Here is a 13627-nt window from a genome sequence, read left to right as displayed (position 1 = left end):
TGTGGGAATATGTGGCTGGGATGTTTAGAGAGTCTGCCTCAGTATGTGAATGACTTGCCCCCAGCAATACTTTGTGCTGTTGCTGCTAACCGACGGTGCTGTGACAGATGTGGAGGCCACACGTGAGGCTGTGGTTCGTGCCTCCCACCTGCCTATGTCAGTGATCATCGTGGGTGTGGGCGGTGCTGACTTCGAGGCCATGGAGCAGTTGGATGCTGATGGTGGACCCCTGCGCACACGCTCCGGGGAGGGAGCTGCCCGTGACATAGTGCAATTTGTGCCCTACCGCCGCTTCCAGAATGTGAGTGGGGACAAGTGCGGGGGCAGACCAGATCTGGGAATTTACCCTTCCACCTCTCCCTGATGTGAGTGGGGATACTCACCCTTTTACCTAAGTCTGGGGCAGGGTTAGGTGTTAGATTTCATATCCCTTGAAGCTGTTGCGGGCCCCCGCTGACTTTGCCCCTCTTCTCCTGGCAGGCCCCTCGAGAGGCATTGGCGCAGACTGTGCTCGCAGAGGTACCCATGCAACTGGTCTCCTACTTCAAGGCCCAAGGCTGGGCCCCATTCAAGCCGCTTCCACTCCCAGCGAAGGGCCCTGCACAGGCTCCTCAGGCCTAGATTCCCTTGGAGCGTAGGTTATGGCCAGTCCTCAGCCCTGTGTCCCCACCTCTGAACACACTCACCAGTGCTAGCAGTTTATATATTTTATACTTTTATACTTGCTCCTGCTATTGCTGCTCTTGATCCCACCTGCTTGCCCCCTGGAGCCCTTCATTCAATAAAGATCAACGATGACCACTGCTTTGCCACCACTCTGTTTTTGGGTAGGAATCTGCTGTTAGCCATGTTTACTTTTCTCTGAGCCTATTTATTGACCTTGGGAGTTGTTGAGTGAGGGATGCTTCTGACAGAACAGCCCCACTCAAAGAAATTATGTATTCCAGGCCATAAATTTGGAGATACTGACTTTATTTTGAAAATACAAAGATTGAATGTAAGCCAGACACCCTGCTGGGCAGAGCTGCAAACACAGGACAAGATGGAGAGTGCTAGGGGAGGGATGAGTTTTAAGTTGGAGTAGGGGCTATGCTAGACTTCCTAGGGAGGGAGCAGTGGTAGTTCTAGTCCTAAAAATAGGCTACAGGCTTGAATTTTTAACAGTTTTTTTTTTCTTGCTAGAAAATTAATATGTATATTCATTGTAGGAATACAGGAAAAATATCAGCTAAACGTCCATATCCCAATAAAATATTTGGTGCATATTTTTTAGTCCTTTATCCATATAGTCTATACATGTTTTTCTATAAAAATGAGATCATTTTATATACACTATTTTAGCATGCTTTAAAATAGATAATGGAGCAGGTAAGAACTGCAGTCTTTCCTAAGTCTGAGTTGTTTTTTTTTCTAAATAGGATAGTATACATACTATTTGCACCTTGTTTTTTATATTTTGGGTATCTTACCCATTAGAACTTAATTGCCAACCTCATTCTTTTTAATACCTATATATTATTATGCATATAAGTGCACTACACTTTATTTAGCCAATTCCTTACTTACTGAGATTTGGGTCCCTTCCAATTTTCTTCTGTTATATACAGTGCTGTAACGAATATCCTTCTACATTATCTGTGCATTTACAGGAATGTTTCTGAAGGATTTGTTCCTTGAAGTAAAAATGCTAAATCAAAGGGTATAAATATTTAAAATTTTAATAGATATTGTGAATTGCCCTTTATAACAGTTTTTTAACCCTTTTGTTAATCTGACAGGCAAAAAAAGAAAAAATACCATTTTTAGTTGAATTTATTTAATTATGAAAGCTAGTTATTCATGTGTTTGTGAATTTTATTTCTACAAATAGCTGATTTATAGGTTTTTATTGTTGTTATAGCCTTTATTCTGTTATAGTTATTCAGTTATTTCTTATGCATATTGAAAATATGCCATTGTCCTTTCATATATAGTATCTTTTGGTCTCTAGAACTCTTTTCATATGGAAGTTTAAATTTTTTATGTATACCAGTCTTTTAAGGCTTTGGGTTCCTAAAAAAGATGTATTTGTTCACATTTATAACCTTAGGTTTTGAGACCACTCGAGAGAATATTTTCCCTTTGTCTTCAAATTACAAAAGTAATACCCCCCAAATTTAAACAGATAGATACATGCTCCATCCCCACACATACTCAGCTTCAACTTCCTACAGGTATACCCACTGTGAATAGTGTGTATATGCTCCCAAAACATGAACACACTGGAGAAGGATCTTAACAGCCAAAATGTTGCATGTTTTTTTTTGTTCATACTGGTCCCCCTTTTCTACTCTGCCCAGGTAGAACTCATTAATCCTTTGATATCTGTCTCCTCCATCTTTTATTCCTCCATCTACTTTTGAGTGAAGAATTCTTAGATCAGTAAATGAATTGTCCTGTTTCCTGGAGCATCCTCTCTATCCTATCAGGCTCCTTGAGGGCAAGGACTGATGAACACTAGACTATCTGTACTGTGCCTAGCATAGAGTTGGGCACTCTGGTCTCAGTAAAGACAACCTGAGCAGGGGCTACCAGGCCTGCATCGGCTGTGACTCAGATGCTTCCTAGAGGTTCTCAAGTCTGCTTAGTTTGAGTGTTTAAGGAAAAGGGGTAGTTCTCCCTCCAACTGCACCTAGTAGGAGTTTCCCAGAATTTGGGAGTGGGAATTGAGGTGCACAAGCTTGGCTGACTGGCAGCTCTGCAATTAAAGAGGGTGGCCTCTGTAGGAAGGTGGGCTTGGGTCCTGCTGTGACAGTTCTTCACTAACTGTGTGACCTTGAACAAGTTTTCTGACCTGAGTGGTTTCCCCCTCTGCTGTGATCATGAGGATTAGTTAAGTAATGTGTATAATATCTAGAGTACATGATGAAGTACTGCATAAACGTGAGCTGCTGCTACTTAAGAGGGTACAGCCATCACCATCACCAAAGGTAATCAGAGCACTCCACCCCCAACAGACCCTTCAGCATTGATCCAGCTTCTTTCAGTACAAACCTCCACTCCAACAATCAGCATGTTTAATGGGGCCCCCCTGTGGCACTGTCCCCTGCCCCCTCTGAGGTTCGTGTGCCATGGGCTCGTACTCTATACAAGCACGTGAAACGGGGGTGGCCCCAGTTGCTTAGAATCTGGATCTTCACCTTGGGAAAGGCCATTGGGGGGTCATTCTGGGAGACAAATGGATCATGCCAAGTCCTCTCTCCCAAGGGCTGCCTCCTTCCCAATCTTCCCTCGCTGTCCCACCCCCTTAGCACTCTAACTCCCAGAGAAGAACACACCTGTAGGTGGAAAGTCTGAATCTCAGATTTCTCCACGTCGAAGGTAAATTTCCCCAAAAATACTTCAGTCTCATCATCAACTTGGAGGCCCTGGTAGATGAGGAGTGAATAGACGAACAGTGAGACACGGGTAGAGGAGAGAAAGCAACTTTGTTGAGGACCTGCTGTGTTCAGTAGTTGTATTCATGCTCTCATTTATTTTTTGGTGTTATATTTGATGTAGTATGGAATGTGGGCTCAATGAAACCAAGCTGCAAATTTGAGTCTGTTAGCTGTGCGACCTTGGGCAAGTAAGGGCCCCCTTCTGATGATTACTTTCTTTATCTGTGAAGAGGAGTTAATAACATGTCAATATTGTGGCCACAAGGAGATAATCCATGTAAATAATCCATGTAAACTACTCTGCACAGAGTAAGCACTCAAACATAACTAATATTTGGATATGGTTATAATTACTTATAACCTACAGCTGCTCTGAGAGGCAAGTGGTAGTGTCTTCATTTTATAGATGAGCAAGTAAAGCTCAGATAGTGGCATCAGTTTTCATGACTGCCTGGTACTGTCTAGGCAAAATCCCCTACCTAGGCCTCAGTCCTACTCACATAGACTGCGAAATCGCGGGGGGCGCTGTTGGCTTTCCCAGTATGCGCCACGCTGGGTGGTGGATGCTGAAGGGTGATGTCGCTCAACTGCACACGACCCGGCAGCCGGATCACCACCTGGCCCTGGTCTCCCTCAAAGGCCCAGCAATTCCCAGGGAACACATCTGGCTGCAGGCAGACGGACAGACCATCAGAACCTGGAGACCAAGCGACTCTGGCCCTTCCCCAATCTGGGCATTGATTTAGGTAGGCCCCGCCCTAAGTTCGACCTCAACATGGGTCCCACTCAGTCCTTCACCCCAAACCCAGGTCCAACGTAGCCAGGGCCCCAGTCTCTAGCACTGCCAGGTTTCTCCTACAGCTTAATGCTGTCCTAGGCCCTGCCTAGAGCCTCATCCCAACCAAGCCAGGCCTCACCTCTAACTTGGCCCATTTTCTGCCCAGCAGGACCCCTGCCTAGCGCCACACCCTCAGCTCAGCTAGGTCCCACCTCCAAGGAGCTGTTGAGTCGTTTCCCCAGCATCCCGCTGTCCCTGGTCCTGTTCTAGGATCCAGGTTTCAAGCCCACCTCCAGGATAACCGTGGGTGGCCGGGCGTAGTTCCAGAAGCTGAAGCGATTCCAGAAGTAGGCAGTGGTCGCGTCCTCGTAGTCATGGGACGTCTTCTCTAGGTCGATGGACGCTCCTGGAGAGGGAGAAACAACCACTTAGTGGCACCCAGGCCTGACCGACAGCTGGGGCAGGGTCTGTCTGAGGCTGGACTCCTTGGGCTGGTCTTGTGCACAGGTCTGTCTGTGTGAGTGTCTCTGTCTCTTTCTGTGTCTCTGAGTTTCAGGCTCTCAGTGTCCCAGGTCTTACCTACAGAGCTCAGCGCATAGTCGGGTTTCCGCACAAAGTCCTCATTCAACCTCTGGAATACGAGCTTGGCCACTCTCTAAAAAGAGGGAAGGCGGGGCTTGCGCGCTGGTTTTATATGGAGACAGAGTTCTCTGAGAACTAGATTTTCTGGGATGAACTTTGTGGGCCCTGAGAGAAATCCCGACGTTGGGGCTCAGGACCCGGGGAGCAAGGTTCTGCAAAGGGTTTCCAAGGTGAGCAAGGACTGTGCAGCCGGCGGGGCTCCTGTACACCCCTGGGGTCCTGCTATGAGAGCAGGACGCGGCCACCGAGCTCACCTCGCTGTTGGCTGCGCGAACGCTGGACACCTCCTTGTGGAGTTTATCCAGCTCCGCCTGGAGCTGCTGCAGCTGCTGTCCCTGGGAGCGCACGCGCTCGTGGTACTCGCTGCAGGCGGGGGAGGTGGGTGGGTGGGGTGGGTGGGTCGGTACCATGTTGGCTCCCAGTCCCCAGACACTTCTCATAAGGCCCCCACAGAGGTACCTTCCTGAGCCTCCCCCCTCCAATTCCCCACCCCAAGTGTCATCTTTCACCTTAGAGTCAGCATCTCCTTAGGTTCCTATTGGAGGAGGGAGGGACAAAGTACAAGGGCTGCTCAGCTCCCACCCACCTCCTTGTCCGACTTCAGTGTGGGAGCAGTCAGACTCAAAGGATCTTCTTTTTGAGGACTGCCTTCCCCCCGACCTTCGGAACCCTACAGAGACCCTCAAGCATCTCTGGACATAATCTCTCAGAAATCTGTTTATATTCAGCCCTTCCAGCACTGCCCACTCCCAGCAGCCCAGGGGATCCCCCACAACCTCCAAGTTCAGAGCTTGCCAACCACCCACCCAGGGACATAGTCTCCATGACTCACATTTTCCAAAGGAGGTACCAGACACAGGAGCCCCCACCAGAGTGCTGGAGAAAGAGGAGGGTGGTTTCAAGGAAAGGGAGGGGAGAGGGTTTCCCTGGTATAAACTGACAGTGAGGGAGAAGAGGCTTGAGAGGGTAGAGTCTAAGGATGGATTAGTGCCCTGAAGGAGGAGACTGAGGGGGACTGAAAAGGCAGAGTGCCCTGAGGGACATAGGAGAAAATGCACCCAGTTTGGCTCCAAAGCATCCAGGGCTAGGGCCCCAGGGAATTCACCACCCCCTCACCTGTCAGAAAGAGGCTCAGCAGTGACACAGCGGTGAGCAAGAAGCGGATGGAACAGACCTCCCTGAAGAACCGGAGGGAGGCTGAGGTCCCAGGATCCTAGTAAACCCGCAGCCCCCACCCCAGGCTCCTAGACCCAGCTCTTGTGAACACGATTCAACCAGGTCTGAATCGGCTCAAGCCTCAGCCAGGTCTGGCCCTGCTCCCCACCTCCTCAAAAGAGCAGCCCCTGAGGCTCCCCCTTTCCTCCCTCTGACCTGTACACACTGACCAGCATGTCTCCTAGCAGGGATAACAACACGCTAAGCACCTGGAAAAGTAGGCCTGAGGAGAGGAGAGGGGTCTCAGAAATGGGAGTACAGCTTAGAGAGGAGGAGTGATGGAGAGGAGTGGGCTAGGAGAATTAGATGGGGGCAAGGAAAATGAGTGGTGGTGGATCTGGCTCAGGGAAGGGCCTTGAGACTCAAGCATGGGCGAGGGTCTGAGAATGGAGAATAGGGTCTCAGAGGTGAGAACTGGAATTCGGGGAGGGAAACCGGAAGGTCAGAGGGGATTCGGGCTGGCCTGGCGCATACTCAGGAAGCTCTTGGACACTCGCGGGGTAGGCATCTCTTGCCTCAGGTCCAGGGTCGAGAGAAGGTCGAACTGCTCCTCAGAGACAACAGGAGAGCCAGCCGGTTCTGCAGGAGCCCAAGGGCTCCATTGGGGCCTTGCTCATAGCAGGCGCACTCTTCCCCCCGGACCCGGCCTCAGGTTTTCCAGCCCAGAAACGGGGCACCCTCTCGGCCTTTGGTCCCACTGCATCCGGATCCCAGGTCTCTCAGCATTCTGAGGCCCCGCCCCTCAGAGATGCTTTCAAGACTACTCCCAGCCCCAAGAGAAGACCCCGCCCCCAGCCTTAGGTCTTGGTGCGGCCGGGAGTTCCAGGTAGCCACTCATGCTAACATCGAGGCCGAGCCTCCTCGGTGATACCCAATCACAGGATTCTCTCCTCCCTTCCCAGGATCGTCCATCGCACTTAGGCCCCGCCCCTCAAGCCATCGTATTTAGTACCGCCCCTCTTTACCCTACAGGCCCCACCAGAGGTCCCAACATATACATCCTGATTCTGTTCCCAGCCCCGCCCCCCCCCCCTCAGCTTACCTGATGCCTGGACCTCGCCCGCACCCGAGGCCCCGCCCCTCACGGTTGCCGCGCCACAGGCGGTCTGCCCATTGTGGCTCCGAGGCGCCGGCTTCTGCCGAGAGCTTCCAGCCCATGTGGTTCCTCCGGGCACTCCTGAGCTCAAGGCGGGCTCACCGCAGCTCGAGCCCTGGGTTCTTCTGCCCTCGGGCTCCCCGGGCCCCGGCCCAGCTGACCGGTGGCCGCTGCTGTCCCCCGAGGTGACGCTCACTGAGCTGTTGCTGTTGTCGCTGTAGAAGTTGGTCGTGTGCTTGTGCGGGGACGTGGTCGAGCCCGGGCGGGAGCTCCGCCGCATCCTGACTCCCGGCCGCCCCCTCACGGACGCCAAAGTCGCCTCCGCAGCGGTCCAGGCTCTCGGCCCTCCCTCAGCCGGTGCACGCTGCTGGGACCACGCGGAGCCTGAATGCAGCCGGCAGGCCCCGCGGCGGGACCCAACCCTCTCCCCTGTTTCTGGGCTTGTCTGCAGACGTCATAGAAGAGACCAGATTGCTACGGAACATCCTGACGCGGTGTCACAGAGCTAGTCGTGACGTCACTGGGAGCCATGGCGGTCTCTCTTATTCTTTCCCAGGTTAAAGCAAGCAATGACATCACAGCACTTCGTTAGAACACTTGCACTCGGCTTAAAAGAATTTCTATTCCCCTTCCTGCTTTTTCTCTTCGGCACTTATACTAACATGCTATACATTTTACTTATTTCTTTCTTTACTGCCTGTCACCCCCACTAGAATGTAAACTTTATGAAGACAGGGATTTTTGTTTTGTCCATTGCTGTGTCTTCCAGCACCGAGATAGACCTAGCATGTAATAGATTCTTAAATATTTGTGAATGAATGAATATTAAGTAGGGGCAGGGGATCATTCATGGCACTTCTAAAAAGCATTTAGTCTCTTTTTCTCTGCAAACACTTCAGGCCCCTCTTAGTCAGAGGGCCCAAGAGCTCTGACCTCGGGATCTGTGGGTCCCTCCCTCAGATCCACATTCACCAAGGGTCTGTGGGGTGAGAATTCAGTACCCACCAACCACCATACCCACACTCAGACCAATTGCCTGAGTCACTGAGAACAGAATAAAGCATCACAGTTGGTCACAGCCAAGAGATCAGAGGTTCACAGACTCCTGCTGTGCAACAGTATACCAATGCAGCTGTTAGAAACTCGGGTTTCCAGGCACACCTTGAGATTCTACTTTGGCAGTTCTGGAGTGGGTACAAGAATGTGCCTTTTTAACAATCACCGGTGTGATCCCGATTAAGGACCACACTTTGAAAGGCAATGCAGAACATCATGTGCACGTTGCACACTAGACAAACAGGTCTAGAGAGGGGAAAGGATGTTTCTAAAACCACACAGTGTGGGATAGAGATTAGAATTCCAAAATCCTGCCCTTGAACCCAGTACTCTTTTCCCTACATACCATCATAGTGGCAGCTCTTAGAGGGGTTGAGGCTCTCTAAGGCCCTCAAGCTGTGTTCCAATCCAGAGAGGAGGTGCCAGCATTAGTTTCCAGAGAGGTAGCATCAATATCTTGCTCTGGGGAGGGATGGAAAGGCAAACTTAGAATTCTGGTCCCCCATCTGCCTTTCTTTGGGTCTCAGTGTCCTCATCTGTCTAATGGGGAAATGAAGCCCTCCCCCAACAACTGGAGGCCTCGAGGTCTAACCTGGGCCTTGCTTAGAAAAAGAACAACCTATGCCTCTTGTCAGGTGTTTTGTAGACTTCAAAACACATTTGAGCACCTAACACCTGGGAAATAAGTAGAATAGGACCAGCCCCAGTACTGAGATGGAAAAGCTGAAGCACAGGTAGGGACCATGTCTGTCTCAAGGCCACACAGCAAGGCCCAGCTCCTCTGACGGTCTAATCTTATCTGCTGCTGCCGTTCAATACATTCCTTGCACACAGGCCAAACTGAACAAATCACAGGGCCCGGAAACATGCTCTGCATTCTTCCCCACTGACTGGGTGTCTATCTCTGCCCAACTCCTGTCCTCAAAGCCCATTTTAAACACTCCCTCCTCAGAGAAGTCTCTCTAGCCTCCTTCCTCTGAGCAACCCAGCCTGACCTTTGCCTGTTCTGATGGGGATTGCGGTCTTTCTAGGTTTTGTTTGATGTTAGAGTTCATGAAGCTACTGGAAGATGGAGAACATGTCTGATTCATCTGTGTGGCTGCGCTCTGCTTCCCCCAAAGTGGCATAGCACAAGGCCTGCACAGGAGGTGTCATGAAGTAGAATGATTAAGTGGATGGCCATGAAATGCACTCAACACATAGTTTCTGGCACCTATAGGTTCAGACTGTGAGATACATTCATTCCTACATACATTCAGTAAAAGTACTGCACATCTGTTTAAGGGTTATTAACTTTAGCCAGGAGTTTTATGTCCAGAAAAATGCACATGTACTCAATATTTTACAGAGAATTTTAAGGGTTTGCTGACTCCCTGGAGCCCATCTCTGGTTCCACTAGTAAACCTCAAGTTAAGGACCTCTGGCTTCTGTTTAAGAAGTATTTTGAACACCTGTTAAGTGCCAGCTAGGGACACACATTCAATCACCTACTAATTCAATAAATGTGTTGAGTGCCTACAGCACTAATTTTGGGGGCTAGGGGATTAATTTATTAACCCATCTATTTATTCAGTCAGTGTTTTTGACAGTTTACAATGTAAGCAGACCCCGAGCTGGGCATTGAGGACAGAGAGGTGAACAAGGAACAACATGAGGCCCCATAGGCTAGCTGGACCAGACTGGAGTGCTGTCCTCTCCCATTCCCTCCATCCCCAGCCTGTCCTAGCTCCTACTGCACAAGGATGCAGGATAGAGGCTGAAGCTGGTGCAGGCAGGGAGGACTGAGCTGACCATAAGAAATCTTATCCCTCTCAGTCCTCCGGCTCCTTCTCCACCTATGACCCCCCTAGGCCTGTGTGTTTGACAAAAGGGCAGGGATCGCTGAACCTGCTGGGTGAGTCCAGTGCGTCAGAGGTGATTCAGGTGTGCGGGCAGGTGAGCAGGAGGGCAAGCGGGCAGAGGTAGAGCCAGTGGCCCTGGGACAATGGCTCTGACCGTGTGTGTGCGGCGACTGACAGGGCTCCCGGGCACCCATGACCGACAAGTGAGGCTCAGCTTTCGGGGTAAGGCTTGCAGGAGTGCTCTTAGGATTTTTGGAATGGAGCGGGGGTTTGGTTCCTCCATTCCCAAGATCCCCAACTTTATCTCTAGGCATCTCTACAGCCTGTTCCCTTTCTCACCCAGCCCAATATCTCCAACTCTCTAATTCCTTCCCTCCCCATCTTCTACCTTTCTTTAAGGATGAGTCCAGGGAACTGAGCTCTGGGCCAAGGATTGGGGGGAATGATTTTTTTTTGTGTGGGAATGGGCTGATAAATGACTAGATTCAATTCTGAGCAGGATTTACCCAGAAAACAAGGAGAATTCACTGTGGACAAGAAGCAGATATCAGTGAGGTCAGTGGGGTCCTGGGTAGGGAGAAGCTGATCTGTGCCCCATCTAAGTCCATCCTGGGATTAGGAGTCTCATTCCTGGGTTTTAAGAGGTATAGTCTCAGGAGGTGGGGTCAGTCTCAGACTTGGGAGGTCAGACACAGTTTGGGACAAGTCAGAATCAAGATGGGAGATTAGTTCTTGATCAGTAGTTATCCCAGATCAGCCCTAGTTTGGTGTGAAACTCATATCGGGAGGTTGGTTCCAGGTTTGAAAGACTAGTCACAGAGTTACCTCCAAGTTTGACTCCTGTTTCAGGGTTGGGAAGAGGCTCTGGACTGGGGGTCAGGGTCAGCCCAGTATTGCATGTCAAAAGGTTCCTTCTATCCCCAGCTGTTCCGCTGGCCATACTATGGGGGTCCACTGGCTGGGGAGTGTCTGTCTGTGCAGGTGGTCAACTGCAGCCGTGTGTTCAGCCCCAGGTGAGTAGGCCTGGGGGAGCCAAAGATCTAGATGGGGTTAGGGGTGGCTTGGGGCCACTCCCCTGGGTCACTCTTCTGCTCCATGCCACACCCCCAGGTCTCTTGGGACTCTGGTGATCTCCCTGCAGCAGCTACAGAGTGCTGGCCATTTGGTGCTGCGGGAGGCCCTAGTGGATGAGAATCTGCGGGTATCTCCGGTGAGTCCCACCCCAGCCTGCCACCTCTAAACCTGAAAGTCCCTCTAAATAGAGGGCTCCATTTCTCAGAGGGAAAATCCAAGCCACAGATAGAAGTGATAACAAGGCCTCCCGGCCAGGGCACATTTCATTGCAGCCCTTGCTGAAGTCTCGCACAGGACAAGAACCAGGTTCAGCTCTGAGTGTAAGGGGTGTGGCAATGGTGGAAGGTAAGAAGTTTCGTAATGCTCCCTGACCCTGTACCTGGCTAGATTTTCCTGATGTTTTATGGAGGGTCGGTATAGCCTGGTAGAAATGGACCTGGGTTAAAAATCTCAGATCCACCATTTCCCAGCTAAGAACTTGAACAAGTTATTTAGCTTCTCTAGGTTGTTTCCTCATTTATATTGTGTGGAGTCATACAATGTGACCTTTTCATTCAGTCTATCATCATTTGTTGAACTCTCATTATAAGCTAAGAGCTGTGCTGAGCAATGAGGATTGAGGGATGAGCAAAGCCAGATAAGGATTTGCTCTCTTAGAGCTTCATGTCTAAAGAGAGAGGCAAACATTAAACAGTCACACAAATAAGTGTAAAATTGCCATTCCTGGGTCTTACAAAAGAGCTGGTAGGAGGCTGGGAGAGTAACAGTGGGTGAGATGTGAACTATTTGGGGGGTCAGAAAAGTTTCCCTGAGGAATGAGTGCTTGAGATTCAGAACTGAAGGATGATAAGAGTGAATTAAAGAAGAAAGAAGAATGTTCCAAGCAGGAGAATCAGCATAGGCAAAAGCCTATGTGCCCTGAGAGAGCATAACTGGGGTGCAGGACAGGAGCAAATCCCGTAAGGGATGGGGCTGAAAAAGTTGGCAGGGGCTAGAACATGCAGAGCTATGAAGGCCACAGTAATGGATTTCTAAGAGCAATAAGAGAATTTCGGAGTCCTGTTTGGCTCCATCAAGAGGTAACCTATATATGGTAAGTTCTTAATAGATTGTGGGTAGTCAATATTATTAGAGATCAGAGAGGAACAACAAATCTCACAGATACAGGCCAAGAGGGTCTCTCTTTATAGGTAGAGTAAAAGGCATTTTTCTTGGGTTTCTCTTAGCCTCAGGGCAGTTTTAAGAGTCCTTGGACACACTGCGTATCTGGTTTCAGATCCAGGTGGAGCTTGACCTGAAGTACCAGCCTCCAGAGGGTGCAACTGGAACCTGGGCAGAGGAGGACTTTGGGGCACCCATTCAAAATAGGTAACCACTCCCTGCCCGCAATCTAAACAAAGCCTGGAGGTCCCAGCCCAGGCAGGCCTTGGGAAGGGAGAAGTAGTACCCTGTATCTGCTGGATATGGTGACCGTCAGACTCATGGTGCCCCGCTTGCAGCTCTGTAGTCAGGCCTGGCCCTCTCATTCCTTTTATTTTTATTCCTCCTAGCTCAGAGCTAATCATCTCCAATGTGGGCTTCCAGGAGCTGGAGTAAGTATGTGAGGATGACCTGGGGTCACCGGGTCATTCTTTAGATTAAGAACCAGTGATGTGGGGTCAGTACCAGGGTTTGGGATCAGTACTAAATCAATTCCAGGGTTACAAGGCAGTCCTAGAATCAGGAAACAATTCTGTAATTAGAGGAGTCGTAGGTTATAGATCAGTCCTGGAATCAGTGGTCAGTCCAAGGGTGGGTCAGAGGTCAGTCCTAGGGTCAGAGAAATCAAGGGGTGTCCAGAGATGGGTGATAGGTCCCAGACATGTTCCTTGAGGGCCTTTCCTATCAGGCCTGAGGAGGCCAGGCTGGAGCAGCGGGCAGTGGCATTGGGCCACAGGCTAGCTCAAGGCCTAGCTCAGCAGGATGATGAAGACAATGAGTTGGAGCTGGACCTGGAGCTGGTGGACGAACCTGACGTGGAGCTTTCTGGTGTTGTGTTCAACCCCCTCAAGAGGTAACTAGTACCCATTGAACACTCGCTCTCACACCCCACCAGTGTGTCAACCTCACTCACTTACACACAGGCCCGATGCCTAACTACCCTCACAAGCACATGGTACCAGGGTATGGGTGAGGACTGGATATCCTGGGGTCAAGGATCACTTACTCCTAGACAGACACTGCCACACTGCTACATACAATTACAATGGCTCATACACAGTTTATGGAACCCATGCAGGCAATGAAAACTTGATGAAGGCAAGGAATTTTGTCTCTTTTGTTCACTGCAGTGGCCCAATGCCTAGAAGATGTAGGCACACAGGTGCTCAATAAATCTTTGTTGAATGTTAATGATTTTAGGGCTCCAGGAATGAGTTGAATTCTGGGTGTAGGGTTGAGATGGAGGCAAGATAAGACTGGAAGGACTCAGAATCTAAAAGTTCAGAGGGAGAGAACTTATCCCCAG

The 13627-nt window shown here is 50.1% G+C and overlaps 3 protein-coding genes across 13 annotated transcripts in view; 2 read left to right on the top strand and 1 right to left on the bottom strand.

Annotated features, from left to right (window-relative positions):
* The window catches only part of CPNE1 (copine 1), a 33512-nt gene extending 32709 nt beyond the window's left edge, over window positions 1-803 (top strand). For all 8 annotated transcript variants that reach the window (XM_039864189.1, XM_039864193.1, XM_039864192.1 and 5 more), the window contains 2 exons: window positions 65-301; window positions 481-803. In XM_039864189.1, the coding sequence (XP_039720123.1) occupies window positions 65-301; window positions 481-621 (378 nt within the window). In that variant the 3' untranslated portion in view covers window positions 622-803. The remainder of the gene's footprint in view (window positions 1-64; window positions 302-480) is intronic.
* A 1493-nt stretch (window positions 804-2296) lies between these two features.
* Window positions 2297-7811, bottom strand: SPAG4 (sperm associated antigen 4). 4 transcript variants are annotated; one of them, XM_039864223.1, is made up of 12 exons: window positions 7121-7811; window positions 6529-6633; window positions 6211-6277; window positions 5956-6017; window positions 5672-5715; window positions 5349-5374; window positions 5094-5202; window positions 4777-4852; window positions 4488-4603; window positions 3920-4087; window positions 3318-3407; window positions 2297-3206 (listed from the first exon to the last, which is right to left on the bottom strand). In XM_039864223.1, exons 1-12 carry the CDS (start codon window positions 7428-7430, stop codon window positions 3057-3059), a joined length of 1323 nt encoding a protein of 440 aa, XP_039720157.1. In that variant the 5' UTR covers window positions 7431-7811; the 3' UTR covers window positions 2297-3056. The 4 variants fall into 4 exon arrangements, with proteins under 4 accessions (XP_039720157.1, XP_039720159.1, XP_039720158.1 ...); XM_039864225.1 differs by having other exon boundaries at window positions 7140-7807; XM_039864224.1 differs by lacking the exons at window positions 5956-6017; window positions 6211-6277 and having other exon boundaries at window positions 7121-7808.
* Window positions 7812-10190: 2379 nt separating this feature from the next.
* Window positions 10191-13627, top strand: part of LOC120603598 (fer-1-like protein 4) — a 29481-nt gene continuing 26044 nt past the window's right edge. Inside the window, exons 1-7 of the mRNA XM_039864188.1 lie at window positions 10191-10269; window positions 10547-10602; window positions 10972-11060; window positions 11158-11257; window positions 12398-12489; window positions 12672-12713; window positions 13010-13174. Coding sequence (XP_039720122.1) covers window positions 10191-10269; window positions 10547-10602; window positions 10972-11060; window positions 11158-11257; window positions 12398-12489; window positions 12672-12713; window positions 13010-13174 — 623 coding nt within the window. The remainder of the gene's footprint in view (window positions 10270-10546; window positions 10603-10971; window positions 11061-11157; window positions 11258-12397; window positions 12490-12671; window positions 12714-13009; window positions 13175-13627) is intronic.

The sequence above is a fragment of the Pteropus medius genome, unplaced genomic scaffold (assembly GCF_902729225.1).
Source record: "Pteropus medius unplaced genomic scaffold, Ma_sr-lr_union100, whole genome shotgun sequence".
Taxonomy (NCBI): domain Eukaryota; kingdom Metazoa; phylum Chordata; class Mammalia; order Chiroptera; family Pteropodidae; genus Pteropus; species Pteropus medius.
This window is presented reverse-complemented; position numbering and strand designations above follow the sequence as displayed.